At 36.0% G+C, this 23534-nt stretch overlaps 1 protein-coding gene across 4 annotated transcripts in view; it reads left to right on the top strand.

The window, feature by feature from the left end:
* The window catches only part of LOC149552444 (uncharacterized), a 169636-nt gene that overhangs the window by 33677 nt on the left and 112425 nt on the right, over positions 1–23534 (top strand). For all 4 annotated transcript variants that reach the window (XM_089788006.1, XM_089788004.1, XM_089788003.1 and 1 more), the window contains 2 exons: positions 17889–18296; positions 18469–18837. In XM_089788006.1, the coding sequence (XP_089644132.1) occupies positions 17889–18296; positions 18469–18837 (777 nt within the window). The remainder of the gene's footprint in view (positions 1–17888; positions 18297–18468; positions 18838–23534) is intronic.

The following is a 23534-nucleotide window of genomic DNA, read 5'->3' as shown; positions in this document are numbered from 1 at the left end:
GCTATTCTAAGTCCAGTGGATAATCCAGGTAGTAAGGGATAGATGAGTCAAAGCCAAAGGGATTTCAATAACTTTTAATGGCAAATGGACTTGTTGAACTTACTTTTAAAAATGGAGAATTCACTTGGACAAATAGGAGGGCTGATTTCCTTAATATTGTAGATAAATTGGACTGGTTCTTGTTAGTTGTGTTGGTGGTCAAATTAACAGATTGGAATTCTATGACCTTGCCTACTCAATTATTGGATATCCAATTTGACTTGACCAACTAACGGTAATGATCAGTTATGATCTACTTCCCCTGCTCTTTATGCTCTGCAGGACCTAGGCGGGTGGGCCTATACTCCAACCTTAATCTATTGGTTGGAGGTGTTTTATAGTAGATAACATTTGTATGATTACTTAGTGCTTACTCCAAAATAGAAAATTACTTTCTTGGTAAATAAGTCAGATTGTATATTTCTTGTAAATTAAGTATGTTTATTGATTGCTGTATGAATTGTGTAGTGAGTAAATGTAAGAAAGTATTTTAGCACTTATATTGAAAAAGTTATCAGATTGCCTCAAGCTAGATCAAACCAATTTCTAATAGACCAGTGCCATATATACAAGTTATAGTTGCAAAGAAATATTTTATGTATAACTTAGTGAGACTGTATTTATACCATCAAATAAAAGGTCTCTTTATATTTTGCATATTTGAACAATTTACATTTAGTCTTATTGATTTTAACTTGCTTGAAGGCCAATAAGACAGATATAAATATGATAACCACCCTTTCAATCTGATAATCAAATATTAAATAAATCAAATGAACTCTACATAAGACAGCACATCTGGTATTTACTTCTCAGAATACATATCACTAAGAACAATATTTACCCACAGATCTGAATCGCAAACTCTTGAAATATAAGATGCAACTGATTTTTATTGAAAATGAAAAGATCTTGCTCATTAATAAGTACATATATAACAGGACCTTAAATGTATTTGACAGCTCGATCTCAAAAAAGCTGAATGACTTGCATATTATGACTTAACTTGTTCCTTTGACATCAAAATGTTTCTCATTTATAGAAGAGGACTCAATTATTGGTGAAAGGGCATACCCTTTCACCAAGAGTTGCAACAATAAATCTTAACTATCTAACAAACTAACAGAATTGACATATCACATAAAAACATTTTGACACAATTCGTAGAAATTTTGTGGCATGGGGACTAGTCTCCTATGAATTCTCTGCATATATTGATATGCTGTAGATACTTTGGGGAAGCATGAGTGTCCACATCTTAAATAACATCTCTGATTGTAATCTCTAGTGTGACGAACCTTACCATGTGCATTGAAGTTTCCTTGAGTTCCAACCCATCATACTGGGCAACATCAAGAAGATTTTGGCACTCCTTAATCCATTTGACTTTACCTTTAATCTTTCTTTTCTGGTCCAAGAATGGTGGCAACCCCAATTTTATTGGATTTTTGAATTCCTCAAATTCTGCCTTCAATTCTTCATCAAACTTTTCATCCTTCATGCTTACCTTTTCCACATCTTGAATCCTTTTGGCATCTGGATCCTCAAGATTCATATCATGTAGCAATCTCTCCAATCTGTGTTTTATCATAGCACGGGCAACTGTACTATCCAAATTCCTTTTGTATGTTTCCCAAGGATCATTAAAATAACCTTTTAATCTTTCAAACTATTTGCTTAACAGGAAAGTAGTAGTGTCAATTCTCACAAGTTGCATTTGCTTAATTAGTTTTTGATTCTATTTTAGAAGCTCATCACACTTCTTCCACTTTGCATTATTAGGTGAGGGTAATAATGATACAGGCTGTCCACTTCTTTTGAAACTCTCCTCATAAAAGGCCTTGAACTGATCCCTTTCTTTCACCAATCTAGATGCATGAGCCCTGTTGAGTTTTGAAAGTTCAACTCCCATATTGGCTGCAATTATGGGATCAATTTCTCCTACTTTGAGTTTCATCATATGGCCAAAAGCTTTATCAACATCAATGATCTGTGGTTTTTTATTTGGTAAATATAATGCCCATAGCAATACTGCTTCTTCATCCTGGTCAAACCTAGAACCAATAAAGACATCATTGATGCATATCCAATTTGAATTCTTTTTTTTCAGAATGTATTCAACTAGTCAAAAATAATGGAAGCATTGATATCACTTCAGGAAACAAAATCACTCCAGTCTCTGATAACAATTGCCTCCATTTTGAAATCCTTGTGCTATTATTTCTCTCTGCAAGCTAATTTGGTTTCTGCAAATGTTTTGTGTCGGACAATTACAATTCTGTAACAAATGCTTCAGTGTTCTGCGACAGACAGTTCAATTGAAGGGAGGGTGCCCATGTAGGATGGCCCTACAATTCTATAAATTCACCATAATTCTACCTCATGTGATCCTTTATGCTTCCCTGATGCAAGCATTAAATAGAAATTCCTATGTTCAGTTTTGAAAATTACATTGACATGAAAACAACTTCCTATTGGCATAGGTCTTTCTGGCTTGTTATCCACGTTTGGCACCATTGGCATATTTCATTCTTTTACCTTCCAAAGCCGTGTTGTCTTCATTGAAATTGACCTAGGTTAATATATCTAATGGGGATTAGGAAAACTGATTTACTTTATACCGTTAGTGAAAACTATGCCGATGAAAGATTAATTGTTGTATCTTGATCCGATGTCATTAACTTTATCGGCATAAGTCTCAATGATATCATTTATGTAGCTCCATTTAATTCATCCCATTGACAGTACATTGGGCAATCATCTTCTTTTACTTTTATCAGTATTAATTACACCTCTGATCCCATCAGGGTCGAGAGGACTTAAAATTCCTTGCGTCAATAGTATAAGTTATGCCGATGAGTGCTATATCGCCATAAGACATGATGATAATCTTATCAGGGATCGGGGTGAGTCAAAATGAGTTTTGGTGATAGTCTTAGCTTTGCTGATAAATTCATAGATGTGACTTATCCCAATGCTTCATTTTGTTCACTCGGTATGTGCTTTCCCTATCATCTTTTCACAACAGCCTTAAGTATATCTTATTTGCCATAAATTTCGCTGATAATTGCATCGAGTATCGAGAAGAATCAAAATGATGCTTTCCAATAGTTCATGCTATGTTGATGAACTCCATCGGTGCGACCCTTGGCAAAGAGACTTTTTACATTGTATTTTCCATCGGGTGATGATAACCTCATCGGGTATCAGTAAGACGAATTTCCATTTTGCTGATAGTGTTAGTTTTGCTGATGAGACTCTTCGCTGCAAGTTTCCTTGATATGTTATATTTCTTTTGCTCGTTTAAAGGTCATTGACCTGTCTTACCTCGATGAGTTTCATTCGGACTATTTATTTCGCAATATTTTATGGACAAAGCACATAGGGTGGAAAAAATCTTATTACATTAAAGAATTTAACCCCACTTCTAGTCATGATGAAAAGGCCTATATAAGAGCACTTATTAATTGGAAAGCAAAAATGCTGATGGTGCAACTAAGAACTAGTTCACACTGGCTGCGATGTGAAACTGGTAGATGGCAAGTGCCAAAGGAAGAGTGGGCAGACAAAACGTGTTTATTTTGTAATATGGGAGCAGGAGAGATAGAGCAGCACTTTGTCAAGGATTGCCTGGCATACAATGACATCAGATCTGGTTATACAAAGATATTACAAAACAAGGACTTTAACTACTTATTCGAGGAAGATCAAGTGAAGAGAACAACAACTTTGATTATCAAACTTCAGAGGAGAGACAAATTAACCAAAACTTTGCAGCTAGATTAGTTCTGCTCTTGCCTTGGGGGGGGGGGGGGGGGGGTGATCGTGTAGGTCCCATAGGCTACTTTAGCCTCGTGGATGTCATTAAAAACTATCATATCAGTCTTATGTTTTTCCATTTCCTCATCGGTGTATGTTATCCCACGTGTTCCTTTGATTTTCTTCATGGGCTTGACTTTCCCTAAAAAATGTTATTTTCTTAATGTAATTATTTTGTCCTTTGGCTATCTTAGTAGCATCCAATTTGATTGTCCTTGTTCAAATGAAGATTCTTTTGAGTTTTCCTTAGAATATTAGAAGTGATGACTGCACTAGTGTTTCAACCAATTTCCACTTTGAACAAATGTAAGGACACCTAGTCTCTCTTAGTATTACTCTTGAGAAACTCAACTAAAAGTTGGTTCTTAGGTGCTAGACACATAAGAATGATGATTTCTTGGTGATAATCTTTATCATGCAGAGAAAACCAATAGTTTTATTCTTATAACAAAGGGTTATATCATGCATACATTTGAATTAACATGAAATTATAAATGAAACAAGACTTTAAATAAACAAAATGTAAAGGAAAATGAGATTATGTGTCAACAAGTTGCTAATTGGGCCAACACATAGTGGACTTGTGATGGAGAAATAATACCTATTCATGGTTTAAATCACTTTCCAATTGGATTGCGAATACTAGAGAACTCCACCCTAGATAGGTGCACGTTTAAGTTTGAAAAAATGTGGTTGAGAGCTGATGGTTTTTAAGGAGTTAATAGCTGATTGGTGGATGAATGTGCTTGGTTATGGAGGTAATCATGCTTTTGTTTTCTTCAAAAAACTTCAATATTTGAAGGAAAGATTGAAGTCTTGGAATAGAGAGCACTTTAGAAACATATTTGTAGATAAGCTAAAATTGGAGCAAGCTCTAGGCTCTCTGAATGAAGAAGTGATTGAAAATGGTATGAGGGAGGAGGTTTTTGTCTGGAAAAAAATATTAGCAAATACTATGCTGAGATTTTGGCTCAGAAGGAAGTTTTCTAGAGAGCTCTTTGAATGAAGAAGTGATTGAAAACGGTATGAGGGAGGAGGCTTTTGTTTGGAAAAAAGCTTAGTAAAGACTATCTTGAGATGTTGGCTCGGAAGGAAGTTTTCTAGAGAAAAATCTCGAGAAACTTGGTTGGATGAGGGGGTTTGAAAGAACAAAATTTTCCACAACTTAGTGAAGATTAGGAGAGGTCATAATAATTTTTTCTCAGTAATGGATGAAAATGACAGATTGTTAAGGAATATGGAGTAGATCAATGAGAAAGCGATTGCTTTCTTCATATGGAGAAGTGGTTAGGTAGTCAGAGGTGAGGATGATTTGGAGCAAGTTCTCTTAGTTATTCCTCATTGCGTAGCTTATGTTCAAAATAAGATGAATAGTGTGTCAAAGGAAGAGATAAAGAAAGCTTTGTTTGGTTTGGGTAGTGATAAAGCTCTTGACTTGGATGGTTTCTCGACCATGTTTTTCCAATAGTTTTGGAATCTTTTTGCAAAGGACATTTGGGAAGTACTGGAAGAGTCAAGGAAGGGGGGTTTGGTTTCAAAGATTTGAATAATACTTTTATTGCGTTGGTCCTGAAGATTAGTGGTTGTTTCAATGGAGGACTTTAGGCCTATAGCTTTATGCAACATAGTTTATAAGGTAATGACTAATAGATTAAAAATTGTATTGGATTTAGTCATATTCATAGAGCAAAGTGGGTTTTCTTTTGGTTGGTCTATTTTCGAAGGTGTCATAATTGCTCATGAGACTATTCACACAGTTCTAGTCTCTAAGCCAGAGAAGATGATGGTTAAGCTAGGCATAAATAGAGCTTATGATGAGGTGGATAAAGGCTTTCTACTGATAGTTTTTGAGAAGTTTGGCATTGATAGATCATGGATTGAGTGGGTTAAGGGATGCATTGAAACCCCACATTTGTTAGTTTTGGTTAATGGTAGTCCACAAGTATTTTTTGAACTAGAGAGGAATATTCATCAGAGAGAACCTTTGTACCCCTTCCTATTCATCATCATGGCAGAGGTCTTGGGGAGACTTCTTGTCAAGAAATGAGAGGTGGGTCAATGAAAGGGTGTAAAAGTGACTGAATGGGTAGATCTTGTCACATGTTTTTTAATTTGTAGATGACACTCTTTTGGTTGGGAAGGCCTCTTTGAGTGAAGCAAGAATTATGAAAGACACCTTAGAATTATATGGGAAAGTGTCAGGCCAGTATATTAATTGCAATAAATTAGAGATTTTTTCTTCAATTCCCCAAGACAAAAGCAAAGAGAAATTTGTAGAATTTTAAACATGAATGTAGGTGCTCTACCAAGTAAGTACTTAGAGGTCTCATTGTTTCAATGAATAAATAAGGCTGATACGTGGAAGGATCTTGTAGACACTTGTTTGAAAAGAATGGAGGGATAGAAGGGGCGATGGTTGACCTCTGGAGGGAAAATTCTTATGTTAGAGGTTGTAGTTTCAGCAATTCCTATTTTCTCCATGATGTTTTTGAAAATCCCAAAGAAGGTTTTGAAGGCAATTAGACAAAGAAGGCACAAGCTCTTTTGGAATGGGGCAAATGATGAGGATAAGAACCCCTATTGGCAAGAGAAAAAAATCTGCAATGCAAAGGATCAAGGTGGTGCTGGCTTGAGGGATTGGCAGTTGATGAATGAGGCCCTAGGTGCAAAATTGATTTTGAGTATGTATAACTATCCAGAGTAGTTATGGGTAAGGATCCTAAAAGCAAAATACTTGGGACTTGAATGAGAATCAATGAATTTTCATAATAAGGAATCTCCCAGAAGGATCAGCTATTTGGAATTTCCTTTTATCATGCAAACATGTCATCATGGATCATATCTCATGGAAAGTGGGTAATGGACTTTCAGCGAGCTTTTCGAATGGTTATCCTCCCCTCTTGGAGAGCTAGGATCTATGAGAATTAAGGCTGATGTATGAAAAGGTGGGGAACAAGAGTAGCTGATTATGTGCAAATAGAACAAGGAGTCTCAAGAAGGGAGTGGGTGTGGAAAGCCTATGATGTGGAGGGCTTGTCCCAACAACAAAAGGAAATATTGAAGAATAGTTTCAGCCACAAAAAGGTATTTTTAACAAAGGAGGAAGATAGAATTGTGTGGCATGCAACATCATCGGGGAATTATTCAATTAAGGTGGGTTATAGGATTTTGGATCTCTAAGGACTAGGTGGGTTTGAAGCAAAACATCTATGTTGGCATAATCATTCTCTATCAAAAGTAGTGACATTTGCATGGTTGGCAATAAAGGGTAGGATTTTAACAGGGGAGAGAATAAAGTGCTTGGGTTTTGCAGGATCCACAGGATGTGTAATATTGTGGGGAGTATGAGGAGATAATGGATCACTTGTTGGTAGGATGTGAGGTAGCTAGGCATATGAGTAGAACTTCAAAGGAAATTGGCTTTGCAAGGCCCATGCAAAATTCAATCAAAAAAGTATTTGAAGGGTGGTTGAGGCATCAGGGGATATCTACATTATCTAGCACTAGCCCTTCCACAGTGGTATAAGAGATATGGAAAGAGAGAAATTGTTGAATCTTTCAAGAGAAAATTGAGCCAATTACTAGATTAAAGTGGAGAATTGTGTAACATCCTGATTTTCTGGGTCTAAATTAACATCTTTCATACTCAAAGAATATAGTTATTACTTCATTTCATAGGAAGATAGTTATATCATTTCATGTTCATGTGAATAAGATTTACCGTTAAAATCAGTTAGACAAAATTTCTTAACTTAAAAACTTGAAGTACCATCAAATGAAATTATTATAGAAATTGAAAACTACATACCTCAGAAAACTGAGATTGAAATCAACTAGGAATGCTTCTGTAACCACCCGGGTTAATCCACAAATACCTCTATAAAAATACCACAAAAACGATTTCTATCCAATATTGTTTAACCAAAATCAAATGATGTTTATCATTAAATACCAATATATAAAATTAGGGCATCACATACCACAGTATCAATTAGGGCATTGTTTTACCTTATGTTCATTTAGGGCTTCTAATACCGCTATCTCACTTAGGGCTTCTGCAACCATGGATTTAATTAGGGCTTCTGATACCACTGATTCAAATAGGGCTTCCAATACCACGGATTCAAATAGGGCTTCTAATACCATGGATTCAATTAGGGCTTCCGATACCACTGTATCATTTAGGGTTCCAGTCATTTCTCAATCAATTAGGGCTTCAGATTTCTTCCCCTCCAATTACTTAACTGTGACAGTATCTCAAAAATTAGAAATATGCTTATACTCGATATTCATATAAATGAAAAGCAATTCATGACTCTATCTCTTATATCTAGGTGTAAAGTATCAGTAACAATGAAATAACTCAACTTAATCTTACCTCATAAATAAAAGTAATATTACCTGTTTCCGATAAACGATTGAATGCATAGCTTATCTCTGTCTAACGCATGATTGACATTCTTGGGTAGAGGTGAAACATTGTCAGGGCCTTAACCACCCAACCTTGGACCAAATCTTGTACCCTCACGATCTCTAATGAGAAAGGCCCTCCCTACTCGGAACAGATAGGGTACATCTTGCCATCCACTGGGCTTCGTGGTAATTAACTCACTATACAACTTGGCAGCATGAGATCACAATAACAGAGATATACATGAGCTATTAATTAATTCATATTGAATGATATATATTGAAATGTCATAACTGATACTGGTTCATATTATTGATGATTCCTTTCTCACACCTCATCACCCATCTTCTTGGCTACACAGCCGGGTGAGTCCCAGGTATTCAGAAATCTTAAACGGCTCTATCAGTTATTCAAGAAGATTACATACAAACATCATTTCATAATTCTGTGATTATGTTCTTTCAAAATTAACAACATTCTTGACAATCATTCTTTGTGAGTGGAACATACATGAGCTAAAGTAATGTTTTATGTAATATTTTTATGAATACTGATGTCAACCTCAATTTGCAGTTTCTCTACACCTTCTCACCTTAGTCAGACCTCCAAGCCGGTGATTCCTAGGTTTTATCATTCTATAATTGCCTCAGAACGCTTCACCTTTTTCACCATATATTGGCATTTTCACCTGGTGAATTCCTTGGTGAACTGTTTTCAATATCTTACTCTCAGTTATTTATATTATAACAGGATGAAATTGATTTCCAATTGTGATTATAACTTTCTTGCCATTTACTGTAAATGATTCAAAGAAATTCTTCATATTCGGAAATAAATGTAGACGAAAGAAAATATCAGACTTAATTATAAATCAGTGCAGTAATATCATAAATGGCAATCGACAGACTTTTCAAGGAAGATTACATACTTTAAAAGGTATATGACAGACTTACAAGAAAGACAACAAACTTTATACATTAATCATTGTCATATTATCTCTATGACAAACTTGCAAATGATAAAAATGACAGGCTTATGCATTAATCAATGTCTTCTTATCACATGCTGATACTTAGAAGGGTTACGACCAGAACTGATGGCATAAGGAACAATTTTGATATCCAAATAAACGGGTCAGAAGTCTTACAAGAAATATGACAGACTTATGCATTAAATGGGTTGCATCTAATCTTGCTTTCGTGACCAAAATCTGGTATCGGCTTGCACTTGATAGAATTCTGCCAATCCCTGCTATCAGACCTGTGGCAAGATGGAAAATGATTTAAGTTGGAAAGAATAAATTCTGAACAGAGGTGACTGGGTGGTGCCTTTGAGCAGAGCTCAGCCTCACCGGTGATATCAAGTAATGAATCTGATTGCCAAGGAGAAAGAAAGGCTGAAAGAGTTGAATGCTGAAGGAGAAGAATGGATGCCAACAAATGATTAAGGAATCTATAATAAAGAATCAGCCAGACTTACAGCTACCTACAGTTACAAGAAGCCATTTGAATACCTCAAAAAAAATTCAGATTGAAGATAAAGAAAAGAAGTTGGACAGACTAAAACTCAAATTGCCAAATGTTTAAATCGATTAATTATGCCAAATGCTATCAAAAAGCAAATAATATTAAATTGAAAAGAATAGGGTTGGAAGGTTGTAATTCGAAAATAATTCAAATATTATTATGATTTGAATATTATTTAAAATCTTATATGTACTTATAAACATTACTTTATTAAAATATAAAAATGCCAAAACATTTTTATATTTAAATGCACGTATATAAACCATTATAAAAAATAATAAGACGAGAGATAATTTAAAATCCTTTAAGATACTTTTATATTTTAACATAATTATTTTAATTAAATTAATTATTTAAATAACTCATGCGGTTCCACAAGTGTGTCCAGTTTTAAATCACTAGGTCCTCTACTTGTCTGCTCAGTGATGGGGATGCCTTGCCTAATTCTTTTCTGACAATGCTTCCACCCCTTCGACATGCTCCCTGCAAGGAATTTCTCTGTAATTAAATTATTAAATTATTTAATCATAAATAATTATAATAGTTAATCTTTCATCTTAATTTCATTAATTCGCGATTAACGATCAACTAACATGTCATTTTCACTTGAAATCATAACGACCAACTATCTTACCATTTAGCCAGATTATATCAAATTAAACTGCCAACTGACTTCATGTGAACCTCAACGGTTATATTTCAAGCTAGGTCAAAAATTGGGATGTAATAGATTGACCCTTCTATAGAAAGAGGTTATGAGTGCAACAATCTACAAAAGCTTAATAAAAAAATTCCTTTTACAAATGAGGATAGTAAAATTCAAAGGATGTGGCCGGGCATAAGAATCAAATGAGACCAAGAGGGGTTTGCTAAAAAATATTGTAGTAGGAAGAGAGATGAAGTAAAGTTAGAGGCTCCGAATGATGGATGGGTGAAGTTTTACTTTGATGGGGCTACATAGGGTAATCTAGGGCGTAGGGGACAAATAATGTTGCCGAGGCAAAGGCTGCACCAGTAGCAGTTGGATTTGGTAAGGAGTTTGTGTATCAGAAATTTTCATTTGGAAGGTGATTCTTTAATTATCATTCAGGGAATCCAAAATAAGGCTATTGAGGCCTGGCTCCAGGTGTTTTATGGCCTAAGGTTTTGGTGAACCGAGTTGTAGTGTGCGTGGTTTCTTGTGTTATGTGATGGAGGTCACCGTCACTTTTAGAACTTTGATGCATCAAAAAGATTTGTTGGGGGCTGTAGAGGATCATAGGCTTAAATTACTATTAAGGTGCCTGCCCAAATGTCTTGTTAAAGTTGTGCAAAGGACTTTGGGGATTTTGTTTTAGGATGCAACACAGAGATGGAAGATTAATGTTGATATCGTTATACAAATAATGATGTGGGGATTGGATATTGGTGAGGAAACCATGGAAGTGCGTTGGGTGATGATTTCTTTCTTTCTAGTAGACTTGATAGTGGGGTTGGATTCCTTGCTTGAATGGGCTCACCAAGGGTGTGGCTTTGATTATAGTGAGTGCTCTGTGGATGAGGAGGGTCTGGAAGTGGATTGCTTTCCTTTCTTGCGATGGCTGAAGTGGGTGAATCAGGAAGTCTATAAAAGGAATATTGCAAGAAAGGGGTTTAAACTCAAGGACAAAATTAGAGCTTTGCATAATGTAGGCATTGGGTGATGAGTTCACTCTTTCCAATGAGCTTGCTAGTAGGGTTGGACTTTCCACTTGAATGAGCTCACCGTGGGAGTAGCTTTGATTATAGTGAGTGCTTTGAGAATGCTGAGGGCTTGGAAGTGGGTTGTTTTCCTGTAACGCCCCCCCAAGGGATCCAAAAGAATTAACTTAAAGTTTCACTAAGTTTGGTAGCATTTTTTTTTTTGAAACATGAAAGTTAAAACATTCACAACATACACAAAGAAGCGGAAGCAATAACAACATTCAATTGAAAGTATACATCAACATACCTAATAGGTTACATTCCTTAAGGATCCCTTAACGTTGAATCACATTTAAATTAACTAGTATTGAATCCTAACACCACATCCACATGAAATAATAATGAAAGTTCCAATGTACTTAATCAATATATTTTGTTCCAAATGTCCCATAGTAAATTACATTTCAGAATGCTCAATCATCCGCTGTACATGCCACAGGGTATGAAAGGCTTAAAAGAATATACATTTGTGAAAAATAAAGTACATCATCCTATTCTAATCCATGATGCAAGTGCAATAAAGTAAATGAAACCACATGTCATACATGATACATCATCATAGAAGATATAAACATCCATCGTAACAGATAACCAAAAATCACAACACATAATTATCCAAGTGCACGGTTCTTCCCAACCGTAAATAGCATCATTAGACCATCGTGGGTCCTAGCCATCCCTCCGTGCGTAACATCCCAAGTCACCGAAGAGATCATTGGTATTATCATAGTAGGAATGTCACTCCTAAAGCATACTACATCATATGCAGAAAGAAATCTAACATACTACAACATATGCATAAGAAATCTAATCATGCAAATAAAGCATAGGATAAGTAAATAACATCATCTATCATATGCTAATCATCAATATAAGGATACGTGTCCATCATCATAATCCAAGAATAGAATGCCATCAAAGAATGCTTCAGCCACGGTGTCTCAGACGGGTCTCAAATGGTAAGAGTGAAAAAGCACTACCACCCGACCGTGTGGGTCCTAAATGGCCCACTCCCACCGCGCTGAGGAGATAATCTCAAGTCCCAAACAGATAATCAAATCACATAGCACAAGTACTTTCTAAGTCCAGGAATCCTATAAGTATACTAACTCAAAGGTTCCAACACAAACTGACATCTAATCCCAGAGGCACACAAGACACGTAGGAACCTACTATGTAAGCAGGAAAGTGTCATCGCATGGATCACGCTAGAGTTACCCTGGTTGTGTGTCTATAGACCTTGGCCCCCTAGTGATCCCTATGCGGCTACTAGTATCCTCTCATACTGACGAGGCATATTATGGAATGCAAGGTTGCAACCAAGCGTTCTCTCTACTCCCATCCTAGTCTGTACTAGCACTCGAGGCATGGGCGAGAACAAACAATTATCTTATTAGGTTCATTTAAGTCAGTATGAAGTGTAATGTTTTCACTTATTAAATAACTTACAATGAGTTACCCTGGCAGCCACTTAGGGCCCCGGTCCCCATTGCAAGCCACTTCCCGATACTACAAGTAGACAACCTACCCTAGGCTCATGGAATCATAAACTACAAAATCACCACAGTCCTATACAAGCGACTGGAAAAATACCAAAAGATAAACCACAATAAGAGCATCAAATCTCCATGAGCAAATTGAAAAGCATCCATTGATAATCATGACCACAATAGTTCTTTATTGGCAATTGAAGGTATCAATGATAATCACAATATCCATTGGTTCTCTACAAGCAACCGTAAGGAATCTCAAAATAAATCACATTATCTATTGATTCTCAACAAGCAACCAAAAAGGCATCTCAAAGCAAATAATACTGATCGAAAAGTCCAAAATGGTCGAGTCAAAACATGTCACAACATGACATCATCAAGATCAAAACAAACACTTTAGTCCCATCAAGGCGACTGGAAAGTAATCCAAATACAACTGATCGATAACTCATAAATGGTTACATATATCACAGCTTACACAAGAAGACTGGAATCAATATTAATTAGTAAACCACATACACCATAGAGCATGCCATATCATAACCATGGTTGGATTTTAAAAAGATCGAGATCAAAAGACATCATCATGACATCACAAATCATAACCTCCGAGCCTCTGGTAGATGTCCTATAACTGGTCAACAATCTAGTCAACCCAAAAACTTAACTAAATTTTAGTTCTGTTTTAATTTGGTTCTTTTGTATTTATATTTTATATTTAAAATTTATTATTCAATCCTGTTTCAAAAAGGGGACATTTCATTATCCATGGACTTGAGACATCACGAAAATTGACATAAAAAGAAGAAAAAACTCCAAGAGACCCCCCTTGGTTCAGTTTTAGTGACCCCCTCTTACAACTGATACTTTATACGGTAATGCATAGACAAATCCATAATGAAAAATGACACTTTATAAACATAGTGCAAAATTGACTCCATTGGATTGGGAATAAAATAGGCACTTCTGCAAAAAATGACACATAATTTTAAGGTACTGAGAAAAAGTTTGTGAGTTACAATTGTTTGATGATATATCTAAAATGTTGCATTGCCAAAAAATTAAGGTGCGTTGGCAAAACATTACAATTTAATGAATTGTAGGTGGAAACATTTGAGGAAAAATTCTGATGGAGTTTATGTTAAGGTTACTGGCTATGCTGTGATCAGAATTGATGGTCATATAACCTTCAACTGCAGATTTCCATGCCAAAGGTAAAGCTAGTTAAAGATACCTTAGTCAGAATTTTGAGCTGCTCATTTTTTCCGCTCAAGGAAAGTAAAAAGTACACAAAATTGAAGAAATTTGAGTTGAATTGAATACTGTAAATTCATTTCACCATTAATGTTATGAGAGTTCACCCCAAAAAAGGAACAAAATGGATGGCAAGCTAAACAGCTCATACGTCAAAGCCCAGTTTGAAATTGGCTTGCAGAATTTACAAAAAATCTTTGCTTTCTACATGCCTCTTATAGTTAGATATGCACTATAATCAAATTTTTCCATTAACAAGGCATCATGTTCACTCGATTCCTAAATGCTACAAAAGGTTCAAGGCTAGATCTAGCATTCAAATCATTCCTTGTAATGTCCCCTTTTTGCATCTCGCTCAGTTCAAGTTTTCCAGGATCCTATTCGTGGGTTCCCGTAGGTTAAGTGGATTTGGTTAGGGGACTCACTGTCTTGAGATGAACTCTTATAGTGATTTTCAGTGTTTATATTATGTTTACTATTTTTCACATGCTGCTATTTTTAGCACTTGGTCATGGTCTCAATTCCTTCCTCAGTCCAGTGCAACGGGTTTCAGTTGGAACTGGTGAGCTTTTATTGTTTTCAGAAGATTTATATTTCATTCATTCACTAAGTCTTATAAAGTGCTTTTTAAAATATCCCCTCAAGAGGGTCATTTTGTTATCTTAAAGAGACGACTTGGTGAAGGAAATGTGTTTAAATTTTATGAGCTTATACTATCTGCGCAAGGGGACTTCTAGGGGATGTAAGGAGATAATTAACAGAAAAATGCTTCTCATAAGGGTTTCAAAAGGAGTCGATCCTCTTGTGGGTAAATTTCATTTCATTTGAATTTGAAAAGAGGGAAATGAATTAAAGCTAGAAGTTGGTTGCCCTAACTTCTTTTTGTCCTTTTATTTATACTTATTTTGAGCATACTGAAGTTTACATGTATTGTAATGCTGCCAGTTTGGATCTGGAGATTCATTGTGGATTTGTTGAGGACAAAATCCCTCATTTGGAGTACTAGTTTCGGTGGTGAAAGACCCACCCTAACTGGTTGTTCTTCATAGTTGCAGATTTTTTCAATGTTCTTGAAGCTTTTAGGAAGAATTTGGGTTTGGAGTGATGAAGTACTGTTTTGTTTTCTGACGTGGGTTTCTAGTATTTGTGCTTGGTGTGGTTTCTAATGAGTGTGATGTCTCTTTCTGAGTGTTGGTGTGATATTTCAAAATTTCTAGAAAGTGCCTTTTCTGATGGCTAGAATCAAAGTTTCACTTGGTCCTCTCAAATGCTGAAAACTATCACTTTGTGTATGATTGGCTTGATTCCTCTTGGCTTGGTGCTATCTTTTGAGCTATTGTTTGTAAGTTTTGAAGATCTAATTTTTAGAGCCAAATTACCCCCTTGCCTTGGACACCCATTTTGCTAGCATGTGAAATTTGATGCAGGTTAAAATCTGCAGCAGAAGGCCTGAAATCTCTGTCTTTAGAGGCCCCTAATCATCATTTTCAGACATTAGTGACTTCTGGTGAAGTTTCTGGTTTTGATAGAATAAATGTGGCTAAATTAAGTAGTAGATGTACCAGTTGGTCCAGGAAATGTACATCTATATAATGCACACCTGCCATAAAGCACACCCTACACACCCTAATAGTACATTAACCAGAGCGAAATCCAACAACCCCATCTTTGAAGGTCTTTGCAGGTTTCATTTCATATCAGAAAGTCGGATTTTTAGTTTGCTATCATATACTTGGTAATTGATTTTGAGCTAACATATGCTTGTTGAATTGAAAGGGCATGACCTTACAATGCTTTGATGTTTCTCCTATGCTCATGTACTGATTAAGAGGTGAAGGTCCAGCCCCCTCTTGCAATCTGCAATCAGCTCTTTAATTTCCTAAGCATATGTACTGATTTAATGGTGATGGCTTTTGATCCTTTAAAATTTAGTTGCTCTTATTAGTTCTTGTTATTGTACTGAGTGGTGAAAGTTCCAACCCCCACTGTTAAGATCATTGTGTTATTAGTTTAATAGTTACATTCATCCGAAGCTAACAATCAGCAGTCATTCTAGTTTGGTTTCTATATTGTTTCATATAAGCCTGACAAAATCCAGGGGTGGTTATTACATTAACACAAAGTGAAAAAGCCCTTGTACATCACATAGATGAGATGTGCAAGAAAGAGATGATCTGGATATATTTCACACATTTCTTCATATGCAAAACCTTTGGACTGTTGGGCAACTTCATTGAAACCAAGCAACTTCTATTCTATATTTTGGCCTGTATAGAATATGTATCAAACATATTCTCAAAATTGGCATATTGGTCCTCTGACATAAATGGAGGAGTAGCCGAGGATGCAGGAAGAGGTGTAATCTCAACAGGATCCCCACTGGAAGAACATGTACTGTGAAAAAAGAATCCACATGTGTTTAGCAGTGTCAAGAGACTCATCTGACACCGGTGCAAAATTCGGGAGCTCTGTGATGACTATAAGTCAAAACCTGAAGTGGGAGTATTGTTCCATGAAATCTTCTTCATTGGCAGGCTAAAATAATGGATGCGACAAAGATTCCTTCCTTTTGATGCTAGAAAGGGCGCTGCATCTGTTGATAATGATTAACATTAACCTACATCAATTGCCTCTATCGGTTTTACAGTTGTAAGAAAATATGCTATTATTAGATGTGCATGTTATGATTGTTTATGGCATCATGTAAGAGCATTTTATGAGAGTTGTTGTAAAGCTGTAAGTGCAACAATAGTGCTATTTTTGAACTTGTAAATGAGAACCACAATGATGAGTTGTATGGATTTTCGCAATGGCATTTTGGAACCTTGTTGTGACCCATCATAATGTTTTATTGTGGTATTTTCATGAAGATAATACAAGCATAAACCTCTCTTCTCGTTGGAGTATTTTTTCCCAGAAGGATATCACCACGTAAACATTGTGTTATGTGTTTATTCTTCTATTTTATGGTTTCTTATGGTTGCTGATTTGTGCCTTGTTACTGCACTCTTATAATGATGATAAAATGATTATTTTGTTTTTATGTTTACGTAAGGTGGTTGTTTGAGCATGCTAAAACAGACTGAATTTAGCATCATACAGAAGTTGAATCTTTTAATAGCATTTTAAAAATTAAATAAACTCTATTTCAGATTTGAAGTTGATTTCAGATTTCTACGTGTAATGATTGCCACTATTTTTAAAAAACATTGTCCTAAAACCACAAGCGCATTCTTATCAAAGTGGTGTACCTCTTGAGAATTTTATTCCAATACAATATCCTCCTGTCTGAACGGTTGGGTTTGCTCTAGTAACTCTCATATTGTATTGGTTCAAACTTCACATTGGCCTCTGACTGGATAATGGAAGGGTTGGAATACATGGACCTGGTCAACAAACAGGGTCTTTTAAATCATGTTGCAGGTTTTAATTAAGCTAATAATCAATAATTTTGTTATGTAAATCAGAGTTACCTTTAACGCATTTGGTGGTTAAATTATTTCTGACAGATTATGTGTGACTAGCCTCCTAAACAAACAGCACATTTAGAATTTGGTGGTTATTTGTTTTCATTTTACATTTGGCATGCGTCAACGTTAAATGACAGTGTATACTCTCTTGCAGTACAAATGGGGCCTTTTAAAGTGCCATCAAATTTACCGAGAGAATCAAATAAAGAGCAGAAGAGTGAAAGAAAAGAGGAGAAATTACAAGAAGCTGAGAATGTGGCATGTATTTCCAAAGGTGGAAATGCAAATGTTCTGGAAAATGGTGAACTGAAGGCTGAGTCATCACAACTAACACAATCTCCTCGTGTGCCATTTCCCAGCTCAAGGATTCAAGTTGTGAATGTTCGAGAATTATCCAAATTTGAAAATTCAGGAAAAGCAACAGACAAACTAAATATACTCAGAAACAGTTTAATGCCTGAATTTCCATGTAACGAGACAAACACAGAACAAGCTCATAGAATGGCAGTTGGTGCAATGCAAGAGAAACAGCAGACTGAGGAGGTCGTCCAACAATCAAAAGGTATGATATCAACTTCTGAGTTTCTTTCAGGTATATTGATCAGATCGTCACTTTCTAGGCATATTGCCTCTTAATTGCGATTCAATGGTTAGAACTTAGAAGTTTTGGTAATTATTTTTCAATTTGTACATTGTATTGTTAAGGTTGAATGAGAGTGTATATTCACTTGCAGTACAAATGAGTTCTGTTGAAGCGCCATCAAATTTGCAAAAAGAATCCAAGAAAGAGCAGAAAGGTGATAGGGAAGAGGAAACATTACAAGAAGCAGAGGATGCATCCGTTATTTCTGAGTCTGGAATAGCAAATTTGCCGAAAAAGAGTGAGCTGAAAGCTCAAGGATACGTGATGTTTGAAAATTCAGGAAAAGTAATAGATAAGCAAAGTACATGCAACATCAGTTTAAGCACTGAAATTTCATGTAATGAGACACACCGAGAACAAGCACACACAATGGGTGTGGGTATGATAGAAGACCGGCAATGGAATAAGGAGATTAACAGACAGTCAGAAGGGATAATGTCAACTCCTCAGTTTATTTCTGGTACATTGTGTACATCGTGCATTTTGTTTTTGAATTTTGATTCGCCAGCCAAATGATTTTTTTTTTCAATAATTCACAATTACCATCTAATTTGAAGTGAATTGGCAAACAATTGACTAAGAATGGAAAGTGTGTTCTTTTGAACTTTCTTTTTCTATTTCTACCATTCATATACCATTTCTTTTGAACTTTTTAGTATAAAGTAAAAGCCATAAAATCGGACATTTTTCCTCATTAAGAGATGAAATTAAAATCCATAAAATGAGGCATTTTTCCTGATTGAGAAGTGATGAGAGTCACTTAATGTTTCCACTCTTGATCTTATTGTGTATTGCCACTTAGTTTTGAGAAACGTTTCTGGGGTCAGCTCAGGCATTTCCTTGTACCCTACTTACAGAACTTGGAGCTACATCTGTTATTTAAATACTTCATTATCTGTGACTCCCATATCATTGTTTTCCTTTTCTTTTGTTCCTTGACCTGTTGGCTCTGCTCTGAGTTTGACTGTGGATTAGATGATTCCCCTAAGGAGCTTGAATATTGGGATTCTTAGTTTTCCTTATCAAGTATTCACCAAATATATACCATTGCATTCGATGGGGAGTTGTGAGGTATCTTAATATACAATCTCTATCCAACCAAGGGAATGTTTAAGTAATGAATTACTTACTACAGTTATAGATTACATAATAGATTCATCATCCTGAAGGTGCTGCAAACTTGATATGACATTCTCAATTTTTTTTTGTAAAATCAAAAGTTCCTCATTTCAATTATTGTGGACTATGGAATCTTTAACTGTTCGGTACTTCACATTTCCAATATAGTTACCGGTCATGGGGGACAAAAATTACAGAGAATAGAAATGTTTCCTGAAATTTGGCAACAAAGTATGTTTTAATGTAGACCAAATATAACTATTGATGGTGCATTGCAGGAAGAAGTTGCAGACGTTAAAGGATCCCTCCTAAAAAATAATGGGTTTCCTTTGGTTTCCATTGATGTATCCGATATTGCAGACATTGATGCCCTTGCTTATCAGAGATTGGCTGTAATCAGCAGAATTCCAGGTTTAAAATTGTGGAGAAAATAAATTAAATCATGGATCCTCAGCCAAAGAAATTTTCTTCATGGCAAAACTCTATTTTCTCCAATGAATCTTAGAGAAATGCCATCTTGGATAAGGGTCCCTGGATGGACCTTGACCACTATGTTTTCTTTCAGAAATGGGTTACTTTGATGTAATGGTCCTAAACCCTGTTGGACAACTGCTTTGGATTAGACTGTATCATCTTCCTTTCAAAATTTGGAGTGAGGAATGTCTTCTAAAGATTGGCAACACACTGGGGTCTAGGATTGAGATTGATATGGGGTCCAATGACGCTATCAGTTATGCCCGCATTAAAATCCTTATGGTTCATTGTTTGCCCTATCATATTTTGTTATCTACTTCAGTGGGTACTTGGAACAGGCCATTGAAGAGGAAGAAGTTCATTTTTTCTATTGGGTGGTGCAGTAGCAGAAATCACAATGAATCACATTGCAAATGCCCGAGTGGTGCAGTAGCGTAAAGATATACGTAACAATTTGGACGTCTCCCCCTCGCCCGATGTCTCCAAGGGTGGAGGAGAAAGCACACGTTCCCTTGGCCCGTGCTGTAAAGCCTTCCTCTCCGGTTGGTAATCTGGCTATGGTTGTGGCCAGGTCTATATGTTGGGATTCTTCTACATCGGAACAGAATGATCTTCAAGAGAGTTCGGTGAAGCAAACAACAAATGATAAGCTGAAAGATGATTATTCTTGCCTGCAAGGTGGAGAAATCTTTGATGTTTTGGGAAATGTATCAGTCTGGATGATTAATCACCATATTAGCAAATCCAGGACTGTAAGCCAAACTCAGGCTGATGATCATAAATTAACATTATCAGATTTCCATAATCCATTTGACATGAGATTTTTTGTTTTTGGAGTCGATTGTGTTTTTTTCTAGCATCTCAGATCAGAAATCAACTAAAGGTAAAGCGGGCAAGAAACCCATCAGTAGGAAGAGGGCTGAGGATGGCTTGGAACTGGATCAAATCTCCATAAAAAATTACATGACGAGGTGCAAGGGAGGATGCCCCTCCCTTGGGGGCAATGAGAGTCCTCACATGGGATGTTAGGGGTATGAATGCCCCTAACAAAATTTGCATGATTAAGTGCTAGATATGTAACTCAATATCGGATGTGATCATGTTGCGGGAAACTAAGTTGAATCAGTATGCTATGGAAAACTTGGTTAAAATCTTTTTCGCTTGGTTGGCTTTTGCTTGTGGTCACAATGGATCCTCTGGAGGTCTTTGTATTTTCAGAAAAAGCAGGAAGATCTCTATGAATCTTCTGCAATGTGATGCTCATTGGATGAAAGTGGAAATCAGATATGTATGCTCAAATCTCTCTTTTTTTCTGCACAATATCTATGGCCCCACTAAAACCTTGGATAAGTTGGAATTATGGGACCGTATGGGTTTGGATATGAGGAGTTATGACTTGAAAATCATTTTAAGGGGCGATTTTAATGCTATTCGAGATGATAAAGTGGGTGGTTTGGGCTGTATGGGAAGAGTTCAAGCAGATTTCGCAAACTTTGTTTTCAATAATGGGCTTTTTGATATTATCCCTTCAAATGGGAAATATACCTGGATGAATAGGAGGAAAACTTTCTCTAATATCTCAGAGATACTAGAATACTTCCTTCTCTCTGATTCCTGGTCAACTGGCGATCTCCAATTAGTTCAAGGATTATGTTCTGCCCCATTTCCAATCACTTTCTAGTGGAATTGCATATTGAAGATGACATCAGACAGGATAAAATTCCCAGCTCACATTTGAGTGTATGTGGTTCAGTTGGCCGAATTTCATTGATATTATGGAGGAATGGTGGAGAGGCTTGAATAACTTTAAGGGAACCAAGATGTTGTTTTTCCATTAAACTCAAAGCTCCAAAGGCGTTTTTGAAGGACTGGAAGAGTACCTTTAAAATTATTTTCACAGAAAAGATTCAGTTAGAGTAGGAGATACGGAATCTCAGTGAATATGTCATTAATCATGGTATTTCAGAACCAGAACTTATCAAGGAGAAAGAATTGATCAAAGATTATGATATGATCTTGAATCATGAAGAGTTATACTAGAAGTTCAAGTCATAGGAAGATTGGCTAGTGGCAAGAGACTGAAATACCAAAATTTTTCACAACTCTACCAAAAATAAGAGAAATTAGAATAAGATTTCTATGATTAAAGACTAGAGTGTTCGGGTTCTTTCTGATTACAAGGAGATAGGATCGGCTGGAGTTTCCTTTTATGAAGACCTTTTAGGTGGGGAAGGATGGTTTAAAAGATTTGATATGAACATTGCTAGTGCCATTCACTCCTTGATTTCTGTTGAAGACAATGGTTTCTTTTGTAAACTTATTTCGCTGATGAAGTAAAAATTGCTCTACAACTATATTTATTCAAAAATGTTGGCACTTTCTTCACCAAGTGATCAGTGATGTTGTTGAGGAATCAAGAAAGAAGAGATCGATTTTGCATTATTTGAACAATACAAACATTGCTTTAATCCCTAAAATTAAGGATTTTGAATCATATGTAGACTTCAAACCTATTACTTTATGCAATATGATTTATAAGATCATCTCCAAAGTGATGGCTAATCGACTTAAACACCTCCTGCTAAGATTATATCTTATGAACATAGTGGTTTTGTGCACTAGAGGAACATCATTGATGGTGTTATCCAACCCATCAAGTCTTCACACCATTAAGAAAGAGAAACTAAGAGTTATGATCACTAAACTTGATTACACAATTGATTGTTTTGAAGAAATTTGGCTTTGGTGATTCTTGGTTGGAATAGGTATGGGCTTGTATTTCTTCCCCCTGATATTCAATCCTACTCAACGGTTCCCTTTGTGTTTCTTTTGAGGAGCCGAACGTCTCCAACATGGGGATCCTCTTTCACCCTCCTTGTTCATTCTCACGGAAAAATCTCTAAGTCAGATGATTAAAGCAGAGAATCTTGTTTTTCATTGGAAAGGTATCTCTATTATTCCATCTATGCTCGTTTTCACCGATAAACACTTTATGGATGATACACTCTTGTATGGTCAAGCCTCAGTTCCTGAAGCTACACATATCAAACAAATTTTGGATAGATATTGTGTTATTCTAGATCAAGCTATCAATTGTGATGAATTGTGAATCTCCTATTTCAAAATTGGTCAACATATTCAAAGTAGGATCAACCTTATCTTTGGTTTTTAGTGGAACAAATTCTTTTGTCTACTTGGGAGTACTCCTATTTTTAGGAAGTGCCCAAAATTCTCTCTAGACATAGACCATTGAAAAATTAGGAGGAAACGAAGACGTGGAAAAGTAGATGGCTCACGTAAGTGAGTAGGATATTGATGATAAAACAGTCCTTTCTATCATTCCTATCTACCTTTTTATCTTCACTAGAAATCACATCAAAAGCTGCAGGGGAGATGAATAAAATTATGAATTTTTTAATGTGGGATGGATCAATTGATCATCGTAGTATTCCTCTGATGGCATGTGATTAGGTGAAAAAGTCCAAGGTTGAAGAAGGTGCTGCTATTAGAGATATAATGTTGCAAATCAAAGCACTTGGTCCAAAGATTGTATGGCGTATGTAT

Source organism: Cupressus sempervirens, chromosome 6 (genome assembly GCF_028749045.1).
Source record: "Cupressus sempervirens isolate cs-2001-9-10 chromosome 6, ASM2874904v1, whole genome shotgun sequence".
Taxonomy (NCBI): domain Eukaryota; kingdom Viridiplantae; phylum Streptophyta; class Pinopsida; order Cupressales; family Cupressaceae; genus Cupressus; species Cupressus sempervirens.
Note: the sequence above shows the minus strand (reverse complement) of the source record. Positions and strands in the feature narration are given on the sequence as shown.